This window comes from Scophthalmus maximus, chromosome 2, assembly GCF_022379125.1.
Source record: "Scophthalmus maximus strain ysfricsl-2021 chromosome 2, ASM2237912v1, whole genome shotgun sequence".
NCBI classification, from domain to species: Eukaryota; Metazoa; Chordata; class Actinopteri; order Pleuronectiformes; family Scophthalmidae; genus Scophthalmus; species Scophthalmus maximus.
Genome location: NC_061516.1, coordinates 29,905,861 through 29,931,317, shown reverse-complemented (window position 1 = coordinate 29,931,317; position 25,457 = coordinate 29,905,861). Strand labels below are relative to the sequence as shown.

Genomic DNA, 25,457 nt, shown 5'->3' with positions numbered 1-25,457 from the left:
GTAAAGTACGGTATAGCTTATTCGTACCGTATTTGGCGTTAGGTTGCAGTCATCTTAAAATGTGTACATGTCTTTCCTTCAGACCACTTATCAATCAAACAGTCAGAGGACTACTGGGACAGTTCTTGGGCTTTCTATAAAACCAAAAAGAGTTTCTAGACACAACAGCAGCTTCCACTACGGGCGGAATGATAAAATCACTGCATTAAAATGTCAAAATGCAAAGATTTATCCATATGTACATGATAACATTGAATATTTTGAGTGATCATCTCATTTCATTAATTTCAGTTTGATTAGAATCTTAAAGATTCTGGTTTTCTGGTGTCACAAATATGACAACATTAATCAGAATTTATCTCGTGTCACTTTGTCACATTTTGATCTGAAATCTAATCTTTTTGTGTATGTGGTATGTGGTAAAAACTTGATCTCCATGAAGATGACTTACATATTGTGCTTCTGCAGTTGTTCCAATTATAACAGGTAAGCCGACATACAGTCGTGACAATGTAATGGTCCAGACCTGGTGGTCATTACCCCCAGTGAGTGACAAGAAAACTCTGGGCTTATAAGATTAATACCAAGATTGCAGGGGAAATAACACGTTTTTCTTCACAGTTTATAGAAGTTTTTATGTCTAAAGGCCTCTCAAAACAATGAATGAATCCAAATTAAATCATTGTTTACAGTGCATTCAATTGATATGAATCCTGTGTCAACCTTTAAAAGGTCACAGGAAAAACATGTTGGTAAACAATGCGCTAATTCATTGTTTTTCACCTTTTAGTCTATGTGGATTATTATTAATTATTAAGATTATTAAGATGTATATACTTTGACATGGCTGACCTTCCCATGTTAATTGCAATTAAAAGAATGCAAAAGAAATAAAGGAGAGAAGAAAACAATTTTATCAGCAGAGAAAATAGAGAAAAGAAGCCCATGTTTAGATTTTGATACTTGAACCACTGGAGGAAAAGAGTTAACAGGTGAAGACACCAAAAAGGTAGTCAGGGCAAATAGAGAAAAAAAAAACTGACAAACACAAGAGCCAGAACATAAATTATTAAATCAGTGAAAAGAAACAAGACAAAAAGTGACTGATGCATGAGCTTACTGGGGGGAAAAAGAAAAGAATGGAACATTTTTCATCCGACCCATTTCTAAATGCTGGTTTTCCTGATGGAATATTAAAATATGCACTCGGGGCAAAAAGTGCTGGCGGTTCGGAAGCCAAAAATGGGAGACAGAGACATACATTGATGCAGGGTGTTTATGGGTCTGTAAATAGTAATGTTTACAGTACACTGACCACCTCCAGGGACGAAATGTCAATCTGAATTTGCGACAGACGCAAACAGTGTATCAATGTGTTTGTGCACGTGTGTGTTGTGTGTCTCCTGGGGACGTGACTTGTCTGAGCGAGATCCATGTTCTCCCGTCACTCACTGTCGCCTTGATTGACAGCACAACTAATTCCACATGTAACACCCTCAGTGGATTGACGGACATGTGTGTACAAGATATATGCAGCAAGTGGCAACGAACACCACACTCGCTGGAAGACAAAAAAGTATTCTGAACAATCACAAACCCATAGTAGTTGCTATAGCGAGGGTTGTGTACTACACTCTGTACTTTCACGGGTACTGACAAATTATGTTGGTACAACTGAGTAACGATTCATGTTGAATTGAACCCTCAAAGAGAGAGTGTGAGACTAACATGACAACATTGTCACCCATGCTGCTTGTTCAAGTCACAGCGAGTCAGGCAAGGATGACCGGAGAGCAGTCACAAGTGTGATTACACTTTTCAAAAGTCATCACAGACAACACCAGTGTGACTGACAGAATTTAAAATATGCATTTGACCTTGTAAAAACAGAACGACTCGCAGGCATACGCATAAAGATGCATATAGACTAAACATATGCATATATACACACACACACATATATCTGCATGTATACATAGACATAATTAACCCCCCATCGAACCTTACACATGACATTCATCTTCCTTCATTCGTTTAATGTCAGCAAGGCTTCAGAGTCTGCCATTTTTGTTTCATGGCATATTTATCGGTTTAACCTTAAGCCCGGGAGTAGACAGAGTAATTGTCAGAGGCTTGTGCAGCTGTAATTGGTTATTCAGTTCGGGTATTTATGTGGGTGAAGTGTTGTCAGTTGAGAATTTGTTGCATTTGTCCGATGTGTAGAGTTTCTTCCCTGTATCTCCTGTTTGAGTTGGCAACCTTAAATGCTTTTCCTACAACCTTGACGCACTTGAAATGCTTAGAAAAGTGATTTAAAGTCACCTTTAAATACACACCTGCTCGTCTTTCCTCACACACTGAGACCAATGTTGAGTAAATTAGATGCATAGTTTTGTTGCCCACAGCCATCGAAGGTGCACTTAGGTGCATACTAAAACACCAGTAGTCAACGAGATGAACCTATTGTTAAGCCAACAATAATTCCAAGGACTCAAGGTGCTGCTATTGGTCCAGCACAGTTTTCTACTTTTTGTATAGTTCTAATGATAAACCTGCAGCAAAGGAAGAAACTCTGCGATAACATTTTTTACAATTCATGGCTCAGTAATGTTTTACCAAAGTGCTGCCCACCTGCTGAGAATGGTAAAAACTTATGGGATGTTTTAATGGGCCACCGACATGGGAGATGATTTCTACCGGTGCTGCTGATGGTCAGTGTGACTGTGACCGACGGTCAATGCGTTTGTGAAGCAACAGCACAAAACACAAGTTAGATAATAATTAATTAACAGTAATTAATAATAATAATTAAATCATTTTTCGGATCATTATGAAACTGGCTGGACAAATATATATAGTGTATATAGTAGTAGTAGTATGTGCTATATATACACAGCACCCAATGCGTGCACTTTTCATTTAATAATGCGATGGTGACGTGTGTAAATACAGTTCCCATTTCCTAACCTCAGTGTCACCACCAAATTCACACCAATTAATCTAAAGGTAGCTGAGGGGCAAACAGGGCAAATGCATGGCTCATGCATCCTTGGCTTCATATGATAGGTCAAATGTTCACATGCTCAGTGTGTGACTGCAGGGTTTTGCCAATAGGTTTCTGGAGGGGAAGTGGTGAGGCTGTGGGGGTTCTCTCCTAAGGGTATAGCCATATAATGTTTCATTTACCTTACGTATATTGTATTGTCATTCGGTTATAGAACAGGATTAGTGTAAATAAAATTAGATTCTAGAGCAACAACAATAAACACTGTTTACAAATGCAAAATAACTTTAGTACATCAACTCAATATCTCTCTGAAAACAAATGTCAATAAAATAATAAGATTCCTGACACGAAAACACTGGGTGTAGTTGAATGAAGAACACAGGCACTAGGTTACTAAATTTAGACAAATATGTGACAAGTTAAGCAAACACTTTACATAGAGATATTGTGTTTATGATAGGTTGTAATAAATTCACTATTCATGCATTCTGGTTGTATAAACATACCACGATGGAGGAATGCAGTTAGGAAAGAAATGCTTCCCTACGTGGATAAAGCTCGTTTGATGAAGGAGTCCTACTGGCTTTACTGTCAACAACTTTTTTATGGCACAGTATTATACTGGGATATAACTATAGCAGTAAACAGTTGGAATTTAAGCACATCGAACAACTTTCTTCATTGGTCAATAACGTTACAATGACATTGTTGCACATTTGGGATTTCACTTGTGACTATTTCACATAATTAAATGCCAAGATCTTGAATACAAGTTTGTATGATTGTACTGGAGCGAAGGGATAAACCTGAGATGAATGGAAATGACAAATTCAACTTGGAAAGAGGAAAATATTCAAAGTTAAGAAGAAGAATTCTAGAGTAACATGCTTGGCAAGCCCAGGGCAGCTGCAATGCAGAGAGACCTTATGGGAACACTTTCTGAAACTGAAGTCGACAAACGACAAAGGACCATTTTCATTCGGTTCCCCAAAACGCATACTCTCTTCTGAAAGCATTCAGAGACATTCAGTGTTAATGGCCAGCAGTAAGTTAGTAAAAAGAGATGGTAACTAATCTGTTGTCATACAACAGTAAATACATCCTCCCATGAATTATGCAGTGGCCCACAAAGTCATCCGGCAAACCAGCAAAAGTAAAAAATAAAACTTTTTACTTACACAACTATCTTGAGGAAGTCAATGGAACTTTGTCAATAAATTTGTGTAGAAAGATATGTCATGTTTAATGTGGTTTTATGTCTTTGTAGTTAAAGTCTATTATATGATTGTGCAGCATGCGCATTGGCAGGTAAACCACAGGCCATTTGTGCACAGATGTTGCATGCCTCGTAGACAGCACATAGTGTATAACTTGTTGATGGTGGAGAAAGGAGGATTTATGCCCAAATGCAGGTATTAAAACTTTACTTCCCACCATAAAACTCATAAAACGCATGCTAATTAAGCAGATCAAAGCACAGGGGGGGTCTGCTGCGACATCTACTCTAGAGTGGTGTATCCAAACCCCCTCAACCCACTGCAGGTGCTAAAATACTAAACTGCTGCACAGCAATGCAGATATAAAATAATCTGTGATGGATGATTGAGCAAGAAATGAAGCCTCCAATCAGTGGGCCAATCAATTTGATTATGAAAATCTCACAATGCTATAGTGAGATGCATCATTCATAAAACTAATCAGGACTGGCGGAGATATGGCTTGTGTTGGTTAAATTAAATGTCAGCCTTAGTCCTCCCCAGAAAACAGAAAGACAACAAAGCAGAGACACAGCAGCCAGACAATCAGAGCGCTGAAGAGAGATAGAAAAACAAACAAAAAACACGTCCAAGCCAATATTCAAAATCAGCTGTTAGAGCAGCAGATAACACTTGACAGCACAGTGGGTCATTTGACAATATCTGGGATTACCACTCTCAGCTCAACCCTTTTTACTGCGAGCTGAAGTAACTTCCTGTTGCCATCAGTGTTGCCAGGCAACTTTGTCTGCCAAGGCAATGTACCATTGGCCTGCAGCAAGTTCAAAGACTGAGCTGTTCCTCTGAAAGGCTCAGATGTCGGCTGCTGATAATGGAAGACGGGCGATACACAAAGACGGTGAGATGAAGGGGGACAGAGTGCCGGCACTATGGAGCTGCCATTAACACCAGATGAGAGCCAAGAAATAGCAGGTGTGTGTTGGGGAGTAGGAGACAAGATGGCAAATGTGTATATAGTGTGTTAGTGAGTAAGAGAGAGCGTGTGTGTGTGTGTGTGTGTGTGTGTGTGTGTGTGTGTGTGTGTGTGTGTGTGTGTGTGTGTGTGTGTGTGTGTGTGTGTGTGTGTGTGTGTGTGTGTGTGTGTGTGTGTGTGTGAGAGCATTGAGAACCAATATTGAGGACATTACATCATCTAGTGTATTTTTCTATGCACATCTTTGTGTGTTTTTACACTGTGGTGTTTGGGCACAAGCAAACGCGGGACAGACCCTATGTCTGTACGTGCAGGTGTGCACAAACACACACACTCGATACAAAAGCAGTATGTCTGGAATACTCTTCCATTACAGTAAACTGCTGATTAAAATGAAAAGGCTCTAATTACACTGCAAATTGGACTGGATGCATTTAAGTGTTGGAGCACATTCACCTTCAGGTGCAGCACAGAAAGAGTTGGAATACGAATTCCTCCAAAACAACAGTAAACTATGAAAACTTAAGACAATATAAGTGTCACTTAATGTGGGGGTTTGCCTATATAAGTGGGGGGGGTAAGGGCTACAGTTATATGCAAACACAAGTTCTACATAAATGCACCATATCTCATTTTCTACTCTATAAAAGGACAACACAGACCATTAAAAATTTAAAATAAACCCTGCACCGTCTCTCACATATGCTTCCATAAGGTTATGACAAACATACACACACACACACACACACACACTAATAATATCCAACTAAGTACAAAAGTTGAAGCCTCAGCATTGGTTATGAACGAAGGTCACAGCCACGACCGGCAGAAAGTCAACTATATTACTGATAATGACAATGCCTATTCTGCCTATGATGTGAAATAAATCTTTTTACCGAAGAGATTTATTTTACATGAATTCAAAGTTTGGAGACAGGAAGTAACTAATGAAAATCAGACATTGCTTTTTAATTGTGGTTCTCAATGAGACTTCTGCACCCGTCGACAGGTATTTTGGCCCACTCCTCGTCAGCAAACTGCTCCAGCTGTCTCAGGTTTGAAGGGTGCCTTCTCCAGACTGCAAGTTTCAGCTCCTTCCACAGATGTTCAATAGGATTTAGATCAGGGCTCATAGAAGGCCACTTCAGAATAGTCCAATGTTTTGTTCTTAGCCATTCTTGGGTGTTTTTAGCTATGTGTTTTGGGTCATTATCCTGCTGGAGGACCCATGACCCATCTTTAATGGAAGGGTACCAACAATTTTGTCCACGTACATATATATATATATATATGTATGTATGTATGTCTACTTCTCACTTACATAACCATTTCTCCATCACTATCATCAAGGACATTCCTTCAGCAAACCCCCATTCTTGCCTCTGCTCTGACTCCTCCCTCCTCCACTCCTGAGCTGGGCCATTACCTGAAAAGGCCATAACTTGAAATCTCCTCTGAAAGATGAAGCTTGACTGAAGTGATGCTGTTGTAGTTGAGCCAACTTTTGCGCAACCCCAAAGCCAAAAACTGCACTACATATTAAGGTCAAATACGATGGTTAGCTTTCACTTAGCAGGGACTGATTTTCCATGTGTCACCTAAGCAGAGAGCACAGTGGTGACAAATAATCATAATTGTTTAAGAAATACACTCAAAAATGGTGGTAACACTCATTTCCAGAATTGCATTCACTGTCTGCACACTTGACATCTATTTTCACACATTCAAATAGCATTTTCATTTTCAAAGTTTGGCAAAACACTATTGTATCCTTCATTTGAATCACAGGTATACAGCACAGTAAAATTCCTGGAGAATCCAGCTGTTCAGACTTAGCAAATTTCCTTCGCCATTCATTTTTTTTACTTCCACAATACATCCCGATGCTCAAGTGTCCTCACTGGTTTTCAGTGAGCAACCAAGTCTGCCAACTTTTCTTAACTAGTGGTCTAAAGGAAAGAGCAGCACATTCAAAGTGCTAATACCTGCCTTGACAGTTCATGGGAACTGCTGCTTCCATGTGAATAACCCACCTCAACATCAGGCTACAGCCACATGAATATTTTACAGCGTTTTAATACACAACTATTAATTTTGTGCGCTCTAATTAAAATATGATTAAATATGGGATGTGTCATAAAACTTTTCTTTGCCCATTTCCTTCAGGGCATTTTCCCCCATGTGATAAAATGGTCTAAGTGACCTGAATCTTTGAGGAATGACTGTATGATAGACTGAGAGAGACAGGAATTACAAGTGCTTTGTGGCTGATTGATACGGGCTTCAAGACCAACCCACAAATCACACAACCATACCTGTTTGGCAAGGTTGACCGCATCAGCGTGAAGTCGGTCTCTCAGATGAGGGTCCAGTTGGAACGCCGGCGCAATCTCCACAACCTTCAAAACAACAACAAGATTTTATTGATAATGCCATAAGTGACCATATTTACATATATATGAATACATATATAAACTCATGGGTATTCTCATCATGCCTGCATCTGGAACAGTTTAAGAATCTGGATAAACAAAAAGCTAAATTCTAAACATTTTGATCAATCTAGCCCGACAACGATGCTGGAAATTCTCCAAATTCTCTTGGATGAAATGCGGCCTTTGGACCACTGAAAGAAATTTTTCATAAAAAAAAGAAACCCAAAAGACAAGGCCAAAGGAAATTTGGAAAATGGTAAGCAACGGAATTGTTATCCATTTGTTTACCAGCTCTGTTTGCTGATTGGTGTTGGGCAGGTAGTGTAAAGTGGCAGGGACTTTTTTTTAAGTTACAACAGTGTTGGTATCAGTGAAAGTCAAAGAAAACAGAAACACTGCAAGCTGCAAAGTGAAAACAATGAGCTGACAGATGCTGAAACTCACCATAGAGTTGTGGGGAAACTTCAGAGCTGGGTAATGATTCTCTATTGGTTCATCATTACAAGTGATACCTTTCACATTACACAAAGGTTTTATTCATTGAGGCTTTTAACATGCACTGCCTGAATTTGCTTAAGAAAATGCAGCCAAATCTTCTCCCAGTTCTCAGCTGATTCTAAAAACAGACAAGAAAAAACCCCCACAAAACTACACTTTGCATTATTCTACAGTAACCATTATTTAGATTCAGTTCATGTAACTTAGCCTTAGCAAATAAGATGGCGCGAGTCATTTGAAGTCACATTCAGCGTTTCATTTGCTCTGTCTGATGGGTGGGTAGGGTTCATCACGCTCACGCTGGAGGCTGATCGGTTTCATTCCACTGTGTCAAACAAGTCAAGCCATCCAAGAGAAATAATTGAATCTAGTTCAAAACAATTTGATCTGTGTCTGATTAAAATAAAAAGACAAGAACTCAATTTGATTTTCCGCAAATCTTATTCCAAGGATAATTTAAAAAAAACTCCAAGGATGAATAACACTTCCAAGACATTGAGAAAAGCTAAAAATATCCAATCAGCGATCTACCATCCCAAATCCATTTCAACAAGCGACTATTCGTGTTTCTGAGACTCAAACAGATCTTAGATTAAGGGCAGAGGGAGATTAAGGCTCAGTGAGTTAAAGAACAGCAGCCTTGGCATGAATAGAGTCGCTAATATGATTATCATCTATAATTTGATTAAAAAGGGAAGAAAATGATGAAAACAACGATTGAAACTGCTTTGAGTTGACAATATGTAATGAAATATACACATGAATCTGTTTCCTGTGATGATTGACTGATGATTAGACAATTACCATTTTCACTTTTATGTAGAATTCAGGCATTTTAGTTATTTTTGCCAGTCAGGTGACACAAATACCTAATTTCTTTCTTGTACCAAGACTCCCAATCTTACAGCAGAAACAGTGGCTTATTTGCATTAGTATATAATCCTCTTACCCCCTGCTGTTATGGGCATCTATCATACCCGAGGACACGAGTGCCATAATAATCAATGCTATAATCACGACTATAATAACCTTGATTATTTCTATCTTGCTTAATTGGCCTATTCGCCTGAATAAATGGGATATAAAGACACTACAGCCTTTTTGTATGTTCAGTAGACTGCGGAGCTAGCGAGTGTGATTCCAGCTTATGCCCTTTGTTTCAAGCCCAGTAAACGTCAACGTCCACTTCATGCTAATCTATGTAACAGCAGAAATGCAATGAAGGTGCTCATAAATACATTTAAAAATATATTTGGGTTAGATTAATATTTGAAAAAGGACTTAACCTTTTGGTGTCTCCGCTGAATGGAGCAGTCTCTCTCATAGAGGTGGATGACATTACCAAATTTATCACCTGGGGAAACGGGAGACAAGACGACGAGTAGGTGAGAAAAGAAAGAAAGAAAGAAACATTCTCTGGTACCAGGTTCACTTTTAGACATCACATAGAAAGTTCAAAGCTTTGTCAACCAGAGACAGTTTGTGAGACTTTGGGCCTGTATTTGTGACAATGTGACTGCTTCTACAACCCATGTCTTTAAACCAGAGTGTATATGGCATGAAATGATACATGACACACTGGTCAACACTGACAATCCAAGTGCTCATAGACAGTTGACTCCAGAGACCACTAGGTGACGAAACTTCTTGCAAGATGGACTACACATATTGTTTTACTAATGATACGTTATGGGGCTTACTTAAACATCTAATGTGTGGGAGAATCCAGAAAAGGATCAACAAAACCAATAATTTTAACAATGATAATGACAACGCATTTCATTAGTAAATTATTTTCCAGATTAACTGAAGACTGCCTTGCGCTGGATTTTTTGAATATGAGTGTGAGGTAGATGGATGATGTGAGTTGATGACATGTGTACATCTCGGATGCCATGTCTGAGCTTTAATTTGAGCGATTTAAAGTCACAGAGAAAAAGCTAAGTGAGATATATAACTATATTAACAAATAGAGCCCAAGGTTTAAGGTTGACAAGTAACTGTAAAAAAAAATATATATATATATATATATACATAAATATATATACATATATATATACATACATACATATACATATATACACATACATAAATATATATATACATATATATACATATACATACACATACACATATACATACACATATACATACATACATACATACATACATATATATATACATATATGTATATATATATGTATGTATATATAGTATAAAATTGGTGGCTTCGAGTGACTGTCTGAACACCCACAGACATCACCAGACACGATTGTCCTGGTGGAGGAAATTTGAAAAGAAATAATCAGAGGCAGAATAAACTAAATGAAACGGGGAATGTTTGGAGGAGAAGGCAGAGTAAGAGGGGTGGTAAGGGGGGATGCAGGAAAAAAAACAGAGGGTTGGCAAAGACATGCCTATTAACAGGTGATTCAGAAAATTCACTAAATCCCTAGCATGCCCTGAAGACAGTAATTACTCAGTGACCACACATGCACAGGACTACATCACAGCAAAATAAATGTTGAAACACATACACACAAAGACAGCACTTCCAAAACGCAGACAGATAACACAAGAACATAGAGAACTGTACATATTCACACGTACAGCACAGCATATTCTGAAAGGGCAGACACTTCCTGTGAGTGTTGAATTGCAGTTCAGTAACAATGAATGGTTATCGAGTTACATTCACCATAATGAGAAAAATAATGCCTGGAGAATCCTCTGCTGGACAATAAATCTTATTCACTCGCATTGTTCATCTGTCTATCTTCCTACCTTGGCACTGTGAGAGTTCAAGGACGTCTATGTATCTTGCTGTCTTAATGAACTTCAGTCAATTCACATAAAACAAAAGACAGACCCATAGTTAAAGGCAAACACAAAGGAAGTGGCATAGTGCACTTACCGAGGATCTGTACTTCAATATGTCTTGGCTTTTCAATAAACTTCTCAACGAACAGGGATCCATTCCCAAAAGCTGTCAGGGCCTCAGAGTAGGCCCGCTGGTAATTTTCCTCCAGTTCCTGACAAACAGATGAGAAAAATCCATAACGTCCGAGTTAGTGCTTCCATTCAAAAGGAAAAAGAGTCACAGCACAGAATTTGTATGGTTTTCATGGTGTTTCGCTGCTGCAGCATCAGGTGTTCTACTTTTATTTAGTACAACTTCTATTTCCTGTTTTCACCAGTATTATAGCCCTCAACATTCACATGTGATGCCGTGCAGTTGTTTTTTTCCCCCCTTCTTTTTGACATGAATGTTTACACACCCGTAGGGAGCAAGATGCTACACAAGATCTCTGGGAGCAGACTTTGGAAGGTCACGACCCAGCATGCTAAGCGTCATGGCTCAATCTGTGTTTGTCAGTGTGACGTCCAGCCAGCCCATCCAGTCTCCTCCACTGGGGAAAGACTGAGTCACCATCATGCCCTCTTCCCAGGGCCTCAAGAGAGGATATGCAGGGGCCATACTCAGCTGTCAGCTCATAACTTTGAGGAAAGATTCACTTGGACGCAAACAACCAGGTGCTCAGGGCAGGAGCAGACGCCATCTGCATCGTCAATAACAGACTGCTGTTTTGTCAAAGTAGCTTCTTTTAAAACAGTGGAAGTATTTCTGGTCAGTCTAGGAATGGTTTCCTCTCACGTCTGTTTTGCACTGAATGGAAAATAAGAAAAAGGGAATATTCCCCAAAATGTCGAATAATTCCTTTAACATCTTATCCATCTCTGATCATGTCATTGTTCCTTAGAAATTACTTTTTACATATCCCCATATAGTTTTCTGGTACTGCTCACTGAAATCATCACAGACTACACTAGTTTAAAAAAACATTTTAATAAATTCAGTGGTATATTGTAGGAGGCCAAATATTAAAAATTATTTCCATCCCCAACCCTCCATTGCTTAGTAGCTGGTGCACTTCCACTTTAATAAATGCCACCAAAGACTTTTGAAAGACTCTGTTAGCAGTCTTCCATTTGCCCTCTTTCCACGTCAGTTCAGTCGGTCTTTCAGCTTTGCCCACTGGAGCTTTGATTCGTGCAGCTCTAATTTTCTCTCTTCCTCTTTGGGAAGCACATCACATCAAATTTGGGGAGAAATCTGGCACTTTATTGGTACCTTGCTTATTAGCAAACATGCACATCTTGTCTGAAATAATGATGCATATAGTAGGGCTCACTCTTTTAATTCAGCATACCAATGACCCACAAGCTCCTTAATGGAATAAAAAGTCAATCTGTGCATTGTTGCTTGGGGTCCCGACAGCGCAGAGAAACCTCTTTACAATTTCCTCACATCATATCAACTGGAGCTGCCGAGGCCCCAGTGACTCGCCTGAATAACTAGAAATGTCGACAACTAATTAATTAGACTGGGGTACAACTCAGAAAAGGTCATACTTTCCAGTGGATTGCCGACTTGTGAGGCTCAGTGACTACAGTACAACACAACACTGCCAGTCCACGTGTAGATTAGCGGGTAAAGCATGAAAGCGCTGTGGTCGACACTGACCAGTGTTGGTCAGGTGGTAGTGAATGTAAAAACTAGGGGGCATCCTACCTATAATATGATGTATACGTATAACAGTGTAATGTTTTATAACAGTAAAACTGATATATTTCAGGCAATTTTCATGCAAAAAAAACAACTGAAAAAAGTTCCAGATTCTCAGAAATGAGGAATTTTTTTATTTTTCCTTTCTTTTACTGTATACAATAGTAAACAGTATTGGTTGAGTAAGAAAATCAAGGACTAAAGAGGCAATGTTTTATATACTGTATTTGATAAACCCAACTATCTCACATACATTTAGGTTTTTAAGCAAGAAAAGACAAAGTTATGTTGCTGATTTGCACCTTACTCATTCTTAGTTTTTTCAGAAATCTAAAGGAAATAAATGAAGAGTAACCACTAGCAGCCATGAAGAATGACGAGGTGGATTCGCTCAGTTATATCTCTGATTCACCACTGATCTTTATAACTACATTTTTTACAAGCATCTCCCAAAACAGCACATAGTGCATGAGCAGAGCGATGTACATGCTTATCAAAAGCTTATTGAACATATTTTTGGTGACTTTTTGTCTGTAAGCAATGCTGTTATATTATAATGCACAGCATTCTCAACATAGTTGAAACTAAGAGCAGAGGAACTGTATACACAGAATAATACATTTAATAAATTATGCAAATGTTCTACATTATGTATATGGTAGCCTATGCCAGAGTCTGTTTTTCGTTTTCTGCACTTCATATATTACATTTGTAAGTGTGACTTTTTCCTTCCAGTTCAAAGTAGATTTTGGCGAGCACAGAACAAGTCTTGCATAGTCTTCAGGTCAACCTTTTTGTAATGTCATATCTGTATCATTTAACAGCAAAACAGAAATGTGGAGCAAGAAAACATAACCACAGAGTGACACTACCCACAAATTCCAATTTTGGCCTGCACTTCTCTCTTAAGTACTATGTGGTCATCACTGTGACAACTACAGTGACAGAGAATCATTGCTGTCTGGGTGATGTCCCCCATATATAGCCAAGAGGAGGAAGATGGTAACAGACTGGGAGATATAAATCTGTCAAGGAATGCACAATACATGGCTAATTTCAAAAAGCATTTTTGCCTGCCCACAGCTTCTCATCTCATGGTCATATGTTATGTATGTAGAAATACATGTTTATATATTAACATGTAAAAATCACTCATGTTGGAATCATGATAATTGTTACACCGAGAAGCGTATCTGAAATGCGGGCCCTGGACTGTTACCACACTGAAACATTATTTCACAATGTCCTTCGCTGATGAAGGTTTCACTAGGTGATGGAGGCAATTTCAGCGCACACACCAAAACACGGGCAGATTGGCGCCTAGAGAGATGAATTACCAGGATGTAATTTCCAAGCATTTGCCTTTCATGAAACACCAAATAGAAAATTAATGAAAATGAAAACCAAAATTTGTCATGAGGCTGGCCGGCCATCAGGCTGGCTTGGTTGTTTCTCTTTGCTGGAAAGGCATCAGGACAAGATTTATGATGTTTGAGCAAGGTGTTAAATTACACCTCTGACAGAAGTGATCATGCACTGCAGCCGACGACAGGCTCACCTCGTACTCCCTGACCACCCTCATGCCTCGGCCACCTCCTCCGTAGGCTGCTTTGAAGATGATGGGGAAGCCGTATGTTTGGGCGAACACCTGCGCTTCTTGCAGGCAGGCGATGGGGGAATCTGTCCCTGGGACCACAGGTACACCTAGACATGGGTGGATGAGAAATATGATACTTGAAATATTATAAATCCTATACTTACAAAATGAAGAATAACAAATAACTAGAGTAATAATTATTAAAGTGAAATGGATTGGTATAATCCTTTAAGATTGAAAAATAGCTAAGCATTCTAAAATTATAAGATTTTGTTTAAAAAAAACAACTAAAATTAAATAGTTCAACAGCAAAAGGGAACCGGTTTGTGGCACAAAATAGATAAAAGGGTATTTGTAATCCACTAGAGAGAGAGTGTAATTTTCACTTAAAGGGCAAGTAAAAAAGCTGAGAAAATGTGAATCTAGTAACATATAATTGTGTAACGTAAAAAAAAAATGCTTAAAATATTATTGCAACGATTCAAATTATTACCTTCCCTCTATCTGTAATTATGCCATTCATCCTTCTTCTCACCTGCTTTGATGGCCAGGGAGCGAGCCTCCACCTTGTCTCCCATCTTGCGGACCGTCTCTGGACTTGGCCCGATGAACATCACTCCTGCATCAGCACATGCTTGGGCAAAGTCTGCCCGCTCAGACAGGAACCCGTAGCCTGGGTGGATAGCATCCACATTGTTGTCCTGAGAAGTAAGAGAGGGACAGATAAAGAAAAAGCCATTTTCATTATTTATTGCAGTGAAACTCTTCCCACTTAAGTTATTGGACACGGACACACACACACGGGCGCACACACACACGGGCGCACACACACACGGGCGCACACACACACGGGCACACACACACACACACGGGCACACACACACACACACGGGCACACACACACACACACACACGGGCACACACACACACACACACACACACACACACACACACACACACACACACACACACACACACACACACACACACACACACACACACACACACACACACACACACACACACACACACACACACACACACACACACACACACACACACACACACACACACACACACACAGTTACTGCCGCGCTTGACAGATAGAGCCATCTCTGGATCAGTGTGTGCCATCTGCTCTTGGATACAAGGTAGACTATAATTATGGCCTGTCCCGTTGTTAAGGGAGCTGTTACACGCACGCACGCACACGCGTAATATGTATCGGAAACAGTAAAGTAATCTGACCCAATCGTGCCCATAGCACAACACCCCAGGTTAAACACATTCATACAAGCAAAGGTCATGCACTCTCATTTGAAAGCAGACACACATTATCACAAACAGTACAACATAGCTAAAGAGACACACACAGAGGGTACTGGGACAGAAACGGATGGTTATTTTGGTCGCAGGGTAATAGAGTGATAGACAGGGTGAAGAATGACATGCACTGAATGTGGAAAAGTAAGCGCAGGACAGAGAAGAACACACACAGAAAGACACACTCCTTGCTGGCAGGGGGTGGCTGCGCTCCCAGATAGACAGATGGATTCTGAGAAATGAGTTGGATGCCGAAGGTTCCCAGAATTGGGCTGTCTGACCACATGCCCACGCAGAAAATTATCAACTGTGAGAGATTGATCTGAAAAATGATAATGAACAACTGGCAGCATTTCCTGGAGGGATGGAGAGAAGACGGGAGGGAGGGGAGGCAACAAGGAACAAATCTGATTCAACACAGTGATAAGTGGCGGAGAAGAAAAAGAGAGGGAGAGAGATGGACAGTGGTAACGAAAAGGAGGGAAATGATGGAGGGAAGCATTAGCAACAACAACAAGATGATGGAGGAGTCAAATACCGATGGACAAAGGAAAAAAAACATGAACGATGAACATAGGGCAGGTGTGAGGGATGGACAGGGATAAGTTCTTTCAATTTCCTTCGTGCCAATCAAGCTCAATAAAGACTGTGTGAAGAGGGACAAAAAGGGGATTTTTTTCCCCCTGTCATTTAATAGTAAGCTACTGAAATCCATAAAATGTTTCTATATCACTGACAGCAAGAGAAGAGACTTTCCAGTTTCAGGAAGGTCGCAGGGCTTTTCCTGAAAATCAAACGTAAGGTCAACAGTAGATCAACAGCCTAAGAGCATTTATTCAACCTTCAACCTGAACCGAGCACACTAAATCACAGCAACACAGAACAATGTAAAGCCCCCTAAAACTGTCATTTTTTCTTTTTACTTTGTGACCAGGTTAAATAGATGACAGACAACATAGAAATAAGACAGCTTTAGAGGTGTTAGTTGGCATAGTTTCTCACTTTAGACAGAGCCAGGCTAGTCGTTTACTGCTGTGTCCATACCAAGTTCTGCCAATTGCCTAATGTCCACAGGACGTTACAGTCCTCTGAATGCAGATAAATAAAATCTTCTCATTTCACTCTCAGAGAGAGAGCAAATAGGCAAATGTTCAACTTTTCCTTTAATTCCAATTAAAGACTTCCTTCAACTACGTCAAAGTAAAAGCCTTTGAGCAAAATGAACTGAGATGGCTTAATTAAAGCTTAGTTAAGTTTTTGAACATGGAGAGAGACACTGTTCTTAATCAAAATGTGCACCTCTTATTGATGCAAGATGGTGCCAATCTATGAGGCCACACTGTTTTCATGATTGTATATTGTGAAAACCTGAATTGTAATTTAGTATTAGTTAAATTTCCTTTGAAACATGTCATTCTGTTTTCCAGCAAAGGTCGATGCCCTTTACCTTGGCTACTTGGATGATGTCAGGAATATGCAGGTATGCAGCCACGGGTGTTTGGCCTTTCCCAATCAGGTAAGCCTCGTCGGCCTTCTGCCTGTGAAGACAAGCGCAAAGGATTCACATAAGTGAAATGGTAAGGAAGGAGGCCACAAGTTGACGTTATAAGAGAAGAATGGGAAAGAAAGAAAATGAGATGACGTGATTTAAAAAAGAAAGGAGTGAGGGAGGAAGCAGAGCCAGGTGGAATTAAAAGCTGATAAGATGTATTAGCCAGGAAAACACAATTTAGAAAATAAAGACATTAGGTAGGTCAGAGGAAAGGCTCACAGTGCAGCAGATTAGAAAGTTTGCGAATGTAAACAAAGCAGTGTGATTACCTGAATGTTTCTTATGTCAATACAATTATACTTATGTCCGTACTTAATACAAACTGCAAAACAAAGACTGGGCCCAGCACAGGAGAGCAGAAGAACCTTCCCCAGCTTCCTTTAATTACTGTTGAGTCTAATCAAATGTTAGCATTTTGTGGTCGATACCCAGCAGTGTCGGTGCCGCTTAACCCACTGCAGACGCATTTGGTGTAGCAGAGATTATTACCTGTGCATCTGTCCAGTGTCTTGCTCAGAGTATACAGCCACGGTTCGAATCCCCAGTTCGGTGCAGGCTCTGAACACACGGATAGCAATCTCACCTAGAAGACGAGAAGAAGAAATGTGAGGAATGGAGGAGGTGGTAAATTCATTTACAACCCATATTGTGCTTGTGTTTTACTTTGCTGCATTTTGCCCACCTATTTGTCTTTGAATTCCTTCCCAGAGGAGGCTCTTTTTTTTCTCTCCTTCACATTTATTCCCTTCATTATTTAAATGTGTCCTCATTAGAGATCCACAGTTAAGCTGATTATGTGTGTTTGTATAGTGGGATGCTGTTGTTCTCAGTCTTTCATCAATTTTCCATAAACACAGACTTTTACATGAGTTAGTCAACATCCTGTAGCATTGGCCCTAATTTGCAACTAACGCCTCCATTGACAGAATAAAATAAACTTCAGTTTTCCATGTCATACATGAGATGCTAAAAAGATGGCTCCGTTGGGTATACTTCATCACACAGCGCAAAAATATCAACAGACACCGCACCAGGTCTTCTGCTTTTCTAAAGTTAAAGAACACAGAGTGTAACATCGCAGTTTTAGACAAGCAAAACACTGCCTGCCTTTTATCTTGCTGTCACAGGGGCCAAATGCTTGTTTTTCAAGCAGCACAGACTGAGGCGGAAGAAGTTTAGTCACAGAAAACTAGCAAGATGAATTGTTCTTGCTTGAAGGGGAGGAGAATGTTCAAACATTTGAGCAGCATTTAAAAGCAAAAAGAGAAAGTGGGCAAGTTAGAAAGTGAATTCTGGGGAAGAACATGAAAAGGATGAAAGATAGTATGGAAAGTCAGGCAGTTGAAATGTAATTGTTAAGGGGAGACATCTAGAGAATGTAATGTCAGGAAATACTGAACATTTAGAAGAGAACAATGCAAAAAGGGAAAAAAAGGGCATTTGTGTGGAAGTTTTAAAGAACTGAGGCACCTGAACCAAAATAAACATAGTTTGGCAAGTTTAACAAAGTGAGAAATGAGTAGAGAGGAGACAAGAATAGCAAGGGATGGGGGGGGGGGGGGGGGCAAAATCATGGAGGGAAAAAGGAAGACAGCAAGTGGCCTAGAGGAAAATGACAGGGGGCGGAAAGGGAGAGAGAAGAGAAGGGCAAAGATGGGAGATATTAGAGAGAATATTAGTTAAACAGCAAAGAAGCAATGACGGAGAGGACGTGCTCTCTTGGTGAAATGCAATCTGGGCTAATATGATGGTCCAGGCTCTCTCCTTATCATATACATTTATATATACATACACACACACAAACACACAGAGGCTGGACACGGTCTGGAGAGAGATTGGTGGTAAACTCTGCTGTATGCGAAGGAGTGTTTGTGTGTGAGGCCCAGATCACAATCTATTGGAATCAAATTAATGGATTGAAGACTCTATGGGAGGGTAGACATGATATGAATGTATGCATGCGATGCATATGCTCAGTGCGATGCTTATAGTACCAGCCCAAAATTGGAATTACATTGGAAACGCACGCAACAATCATACTGAAATAATGAAACACATTTTAAATAAGTCCACGGAATGAATATAATGGGAAGCTCTGAAAAGCAATTAGAGTTAAATGCATGAACACATTTATTTGTCGCTCAAATCCTGCACGTCACCTGACGGAGTCACTCTAATTGCACATTGATTGCCTCTCTGGACAGCACACGCATAACAAGAGGGAGTTTGGCGATTATAAGTATTACCAGAGCATATCAGTGATGTTTACGTCGCGTGTAACAACCATACTGGCTACTGTTTAGTGTTTAGAAAACTCTGGGCTTGTCTATAATTATATTTCCATTCCAGACCCCACTTATGTTAATTTCTAGCTGCTTAGAAAGGAATGAATAAATGCTTTTTGCCAACTGGTGTTTCCAATTTGGGTTTTGTGGACAAAATATATATTTTGAACCCTGCATAAAACACATTTCATTTAGGTTCCAGGGAATGTAGAGATATATTTTAGCTTTCATTATCAATAATATTCAATTAAATACCTCTGTGACATTAGACGTGCACAAAATTCAACAACAGTTTAATATGAGGCACTATAACTTCCAGGGCAGTGGTAGTAGTTCCACCTCCGTTTCCATTATGTAAAGAAATTCACTGATTTTGGGTTAAAGCAAACACCACTAGCGAGTAAAGCCACCCATATACAATGTGTGCTTAATAACACCATGTACCAAGGCAAACTAAATGGTAGCCATTTAAAATTAAGAGCGTCTGCTGTTTTGCCTCAGGAAGATTGTAAATGTTGTAACTTTATTCTTACATTATACATGAAACTGCATCTAATTAAGTAGGACTATCTGAATTGCCTTCTTCAGTGGTGAATTACTAGTGTTAGGATGTAGATGGTGGTGGTGTGGGGGTGTCGTACCTCTATTGGCCACCATGACCTTCTTGATTGGTCGATAATCACTCTGCGGGGCAGAGTGGGTGGAGCGGTAGAGAAGACATGCACGTCTCACAGCCAACAGGCTGAGGCCGCCTCGGCCTACAGCGAATCTCATCATCATCCTAAAACAAAGGAGGGGGGGGGGGAAGTTGACGATACACAATGTCTTTGTATAGTTCAAACTTGGGTGAAGGGGAGAGGCAACAGAGACATACAAGATAGAGATAGAAACACATAGATAAAGACAGGTTATCCAACAGTTTCTATGTCCTGGGTGCCACTCAATATAAGAAACTATGCACATTGGTTCTTCAGCAACAATGCAGCCAGTTAGTCAAGAGGGTAAACCATCTGGCTCAGTCATCTAATCTAGATCGAACAAAACACCAAGGTCTAATCAATACATACAGATCAAACCTTCTTACAACCTCTATGTTGTAACCATTTGCTAAATTCAATTTCTCTGGTGAAAAATTATGCTCAAAGGAAAATGATGACACGGCTTTGAAATAATTAAACAAGAAGTGTGAGCCCTGTTTTAAAAGATTAAATCTACTTAAACGTCAGGCCCTGTTAAGTTGTTGCCGAGGGTTGTGGTTGCCATTCAACTGCACGGTATTTCCTCAGAAAAACTTAATTGGCCTTTCACTGATATTTAGGAAGATTCCTGAACCATTGCAACACGAAGGAAGGCAAAGTTTTATCATGTATGAATGATTTGAGGCCCGTGGGCCTGGCTTCTGTTATTTTGTTTGTTTGTGCTCAGGACAGACATTGCCATCTTGAGGTCACTAGTCTTTGGTAAAATACATGGTGACAAATGTGAACACACACACTCACACGCGCACACGAACACGCACGCACACGCAGGATTCGTCGTCACAATAACTACAATGAAAAGGTCTATAATAGTTGTTTTTTTTAAACAAAAAAAAAACAGAAATTGTATATATAAATTCCAACTAGCCAACCATATTGATGGTCCGCTCTTGGTCTATTACTGTATATTGAGTGTTTTTAACAATGCAGTTAAAACTAATATATAAGTATCATGTTTCCAAAGGACAGAAGAGGTTGGAGAACCAATCAGCTGCTGCTGCTGCTGCTCCAATTGCACTGATTCTATTTCCCGACCCAAAACATTTGAATTACATAATACAAACTATCCACATTAGTCCAAGTTGGAAAGAAACAAATCTTGTTCAAATATATCTTTCAAATATAAACCAGCTTCGACCTCAGGGACAGTGGTGACTGACATGAATCACTGAACAGAATGACACCAAAGTACTAATTTGTTATTATTTATTCATTTATTTTCATTTCTTCAGAGCCCTGACTGTGTTGAAGGACTACCCTCAAACAAAGTAATTTCAATTATCACATGAAAAAGGCAACTTCTTCATTGCACACATCAAAACACACAAATCAAACATTGATTAAACCTTACACTTGTATTGTGTTTTGATGGCTGCATTTACAATCTGAACTCCCCTAAATTCATGCAATTGCTGAAATGAAAACATGAAACCGCTCAACAACAAGTGAGTGCCACGTGGCACCGGTACACACAGGGATACACAAACAACACCACCTACTTCATGATGGAGCAAATAATCAACACCTACCCCCTCAAGTGGATAGTAACTGGTTCATGCACAGTGTGGAAACTGACAGCTTTACTGATGGGAACTGTTCCACTCCAGAGCTTGTCCTGCTCTGACTACAAGGGGACACCTCACTGACAGTCCTTTGCTGCCACACTGTGGTCAAACAACAGCAATGCAGTCAATCGAGACGACATTATAATGTAGAAGGGCCACTACATCGGGATCCCTGAATTTTCATATCATTCAATCACCTAAAACCAAAGAAAAATACCATTGTAACACTTCAGGACAAGGAAACAAGTGCAAAGGTCAGATCCTAACATATGTTTGCCATTAACATTTTAACCCAAAATAAATTGGTTAAATTTCTTCAACCTTCTGATTACAGTTATTACCCTGGTCTCCCTTGCTTTATATTTCATTGGAGACCAGAGTTGTAAGTCTTGTTGCTGTGATATAGAGATCTTACAATGCTTTGCACAGATAGAATCAGGAGACTCGCCGCAAGTTCATGTGATGACTGAGTCGGGTAAAAACCAAAACGCACCTCAAGTAACACTACCGAGGCCAAAGAGTCTCTCGGCCGGACTGTGTGTTTTAATCTAAAGAGTCTAAAACCTGCAAAGTGGAACTTTTTTTCTCCCCTTTTGGCAGTAATTACACAAATACTGTTGACCTGTGAAAACAATGTTTATAACTACAGCTGCATTTGTTTCATTTCTAGACTAAATTCCTTCTTTTGAATGCCCAGTTTCATCATTCAAAATGACCATTGATCTGATGACTGAAAATCCACTGAAAGCCCCAGGCATGCTGCCACTTCAGTATAAAATATCCTAGACAGTGATGTTGTCAATCATATGATTGGAAAGTGTGACTTAAACCAATGCATCTATCCTTTGACTTTCATAACACGTAAGTCCTCCATCGGTGTCGTTACATCCTGATTACAAAATACACCACAAACAATCAATGGATTGTTTTGCTCTATTTTCTATCCAAAGACAGAAGAAAATTATTCAAGGTTAGACCCCAAAGAAATAAATAACAACCACAGTTTGGTTTTTTGACACTGAATGAGATAAGAAGGAAAACAAAGGCCATTGTCATTTTATGTCATCCTAAGATTTCCCTCTCTGATTATTCGGTTGATTTGCAATGTAAACCACTTCCTTCTCACTTCTTTTATTTTCATCTTCCTGCACTGACAAAAATGTCCCACGCCAAGTATACGATGACAAAACACAATGAAGCAAACTCAAGGATATGTTGTGGGATGAGAGGAACGTCAAATGTTGGAGGCACTGAAGCTGTACAAGAGCCATTTCAGGATCACTCTGGTTTTGACTTAATTCCTTCCTTTGAATGCCCAGTTTCTTTCTTTTTTTATCTGGAGCATCAGAGACCTTTCTTGGATGCGTACTTGTTTTTTTTCCACCAAAGGTTATACTAAACTCCTAGTTGCTGCAGCCTGCTCCAGCTCTGTCACTACAGTTGCTCCCCTCTCCAGCTCTGGCAAGCCGATCATTTCTGGTTGATGTGAAGTGCAATGCTACAGTTAACCAAGCCCAGGCACAGACACCAGATTTAAAACGCTGGTATACTGAGAGAGACTGCAAAAACATTTACCTGCCACCGATGGGCTTAATCAGCATTGTGTGACCTCGTATGGCAAATGTGAATGTATGGACGTTCAATTTTTATGTAAAATTCCGACACACCAGCTTTAAGTCACATCTTATCCAAATCGTCAACTTTTTCACAGTTAGAAGTTTCAGCCTTCACAAACTCTTCCTATTTGTAACCAGTGGTTCCTGGGTTTCACCTAAAGGTTAATGACCAACCAGCCTGTAGCAGATCTCACACATTCACACACATTTAGAATTATTCACACAATCGAGTGATCACACTCAATGGATTTTATCAACCCAAAAATTACATGTCTGACTTGATCATCAGATAGCTTGAAGCAAATACAGCCTAAAATACTGTTTATTGTTACTCAAAACCAATGCTGTAATATATGACTATGCGGGACATATCTTTGTAAACGACCAAATGAATGGTCTTGGGACCGTCTGATACAGCATGTGTTGGCTTCGGGTTGAAACTGTATACTCTTTACACAAAGGCAACAGCATCACAGTATGAAACAGATACAGTGTCTCGAGGCCTGAATACGATTAGGAGACGACAGCGGTGCAAAGAGAGACAAGATAAGTGTTTCAAACAGCAGGAAAAAAAGGGTCAAATACAACATTATCTATGCCCTGCATTTACCTTACCTCTCCAACAATGCTGAGTTACAACCTTTTAACCAGAGAAGTACATTAATTAAAGTGGGGTAGATTGATGTGATCACTGATAATATATATATATCAAATCAACAGTATAGAGACAGAGGTCTCTGCTAATTACACTCAGTTAAAGTGAGTACAGAAATCTGTATTTATAGATTTAACAAATATAAACTATACATTTATTTGATATTTGGTAGGAATATGCCTAGTGACAAATGCCCACAAGAACATTGTGCACTGCTGCGTTTTAAAATGTTCCAGTCAGCAGCCTGATGATGATTAATTTAATTTATCTAAAATGCTCTTTGATCTCTCAAAAACCGGGAATGTACCAGACCGTGGAAAGAAACTTGAAAGATGAAGTAGACACAGTCATGATGTTACAGTCAGATCATTCAAAATGACCATTGATCTGATGACTGAAAATCCACTGAAAGCCCCAGGCATGCTGCCACTTCAGTATAAAATATTCTAGACAGTGATGTTGTCAATCATATGATTGGAAAGTGTGACTTAAACCAATGCATCTATCCTTTGACTTTCATAAAACGTAAATGCTCCATCAGTGTCGTTACATCCTGATTACAAAATACACCACAAACAATCAATGGATCGGAACATAAATAAAGGCTTTGCTCTATTTTCTATCCAAAGACAGAAGAAAATTATTCAAGGTTAGACCCCAAAGAAACAAATAACAACCACAGTTTGGTTTTTTTAAAAGACACTGAATGAGATTAGAAGGAAAACAAAGGCCATTGTCATTTTATGTCATCCTAAGATTTCCCTCTCTGATTATTCGGTTGTTTTGCAATGTAGACCACTTCCTTCTCACTTCTTTTATTTTCATCTTCCTGCACTGACTAAAATGTGCCACGCCAAGTATACGATGACAAAACACAATGAAGCAAACTCAAGGATATGTTGTGGGATGACAGGAACGTCAAATGTTGGAGGCACTGAAGCTGTACAAGAGCCATTTTAGGATCACTTTGGTTTTGGCACCTCAATGTCATATTGACAGTTTGCCTCCTCTTATGGCTCTGGTGAATACAACGGAGATAAAACTGTTCTGTATCAAAATATACAAATAAATAATTAAAAGAAGAAAAAAAGTAAGTAATGATTTTGTGTGTGGACCCTCTCTCCTGACAGAACACTGGATGTGTGTATTTTGAAAACGCTTAGTCCATTTTGTCCTAGACATACAACTGTACTTATAGTGATAACCATCTTCTCATAGTTACAGTTCATTGGTTTGTCCCGGGTAGAGATGTGAATTGATAAGGTTTTAACGAGAACAGTTACTTTGTAAGTATCAGTCGGATTCTTAATTGATTCCGCAAAGATTCCCAATCAATTATCTGTGTGGACAAAACGTTGGCTTACACAGCATTAATGCAAACGTATCATTATCTTTAAGTCTGAATTCAG

At 39.5% G+C, this 25,457-nt stretch overlaps 1 protein-coding gene across 2 annotated transcripts in view; it reads right to left on the bottom strand.

The window, feature by feature from the left end:
- The window catches only part of pcxb (pyruvate carboxylase b), a 249,637-nt gene that overhangs the window by 215,775 nt on the left and 8,405 nt on the right, over positions 1 to 25,457 (bottom strand). For both annotated transcript variants that reach the window (XM_035624173.2, XM_035624172.2), the window contains exons 2-9: positions 20,096 to 20,235; positions 17,659 to 17,752; positions 17,065 to 17,155; positions 14,830 to 14,995; positions 14,256 to 14,401; positions 11,045 to 11,162; positions 9,417 to 9,484; positions 7,513 to 7,596 (exon numbers count right to left, since the gene is read on the bottom strand). In XM_035624173.2, coding sequence (XP_035480066.2) covers positions 7,513 to 7,596; positions 9,417 to 9,484; positions 11,045 to 11,162; positions 14,256 to 14,401; positions 14,830 to 14,995; positions 17,065 to 17,155; positions 17,659 to 17,752; positions 20,096 to 20,234 — 906 coding nt within the window. In that variant the 5' untranslated portion in view covers position 20,235. The remainder of the gene's footprint in view (positions 1 to 7,512; positions 7,597 to 9,416; positions 9,485 to 11,044; positions 11,163 to 14,255; positions 14,402 to 14,829; positions 14,996 to 17,064; positions 17,156 to 17,658; positions 17,753 to 20,095; positions 20,236 to 25,457) is intronic.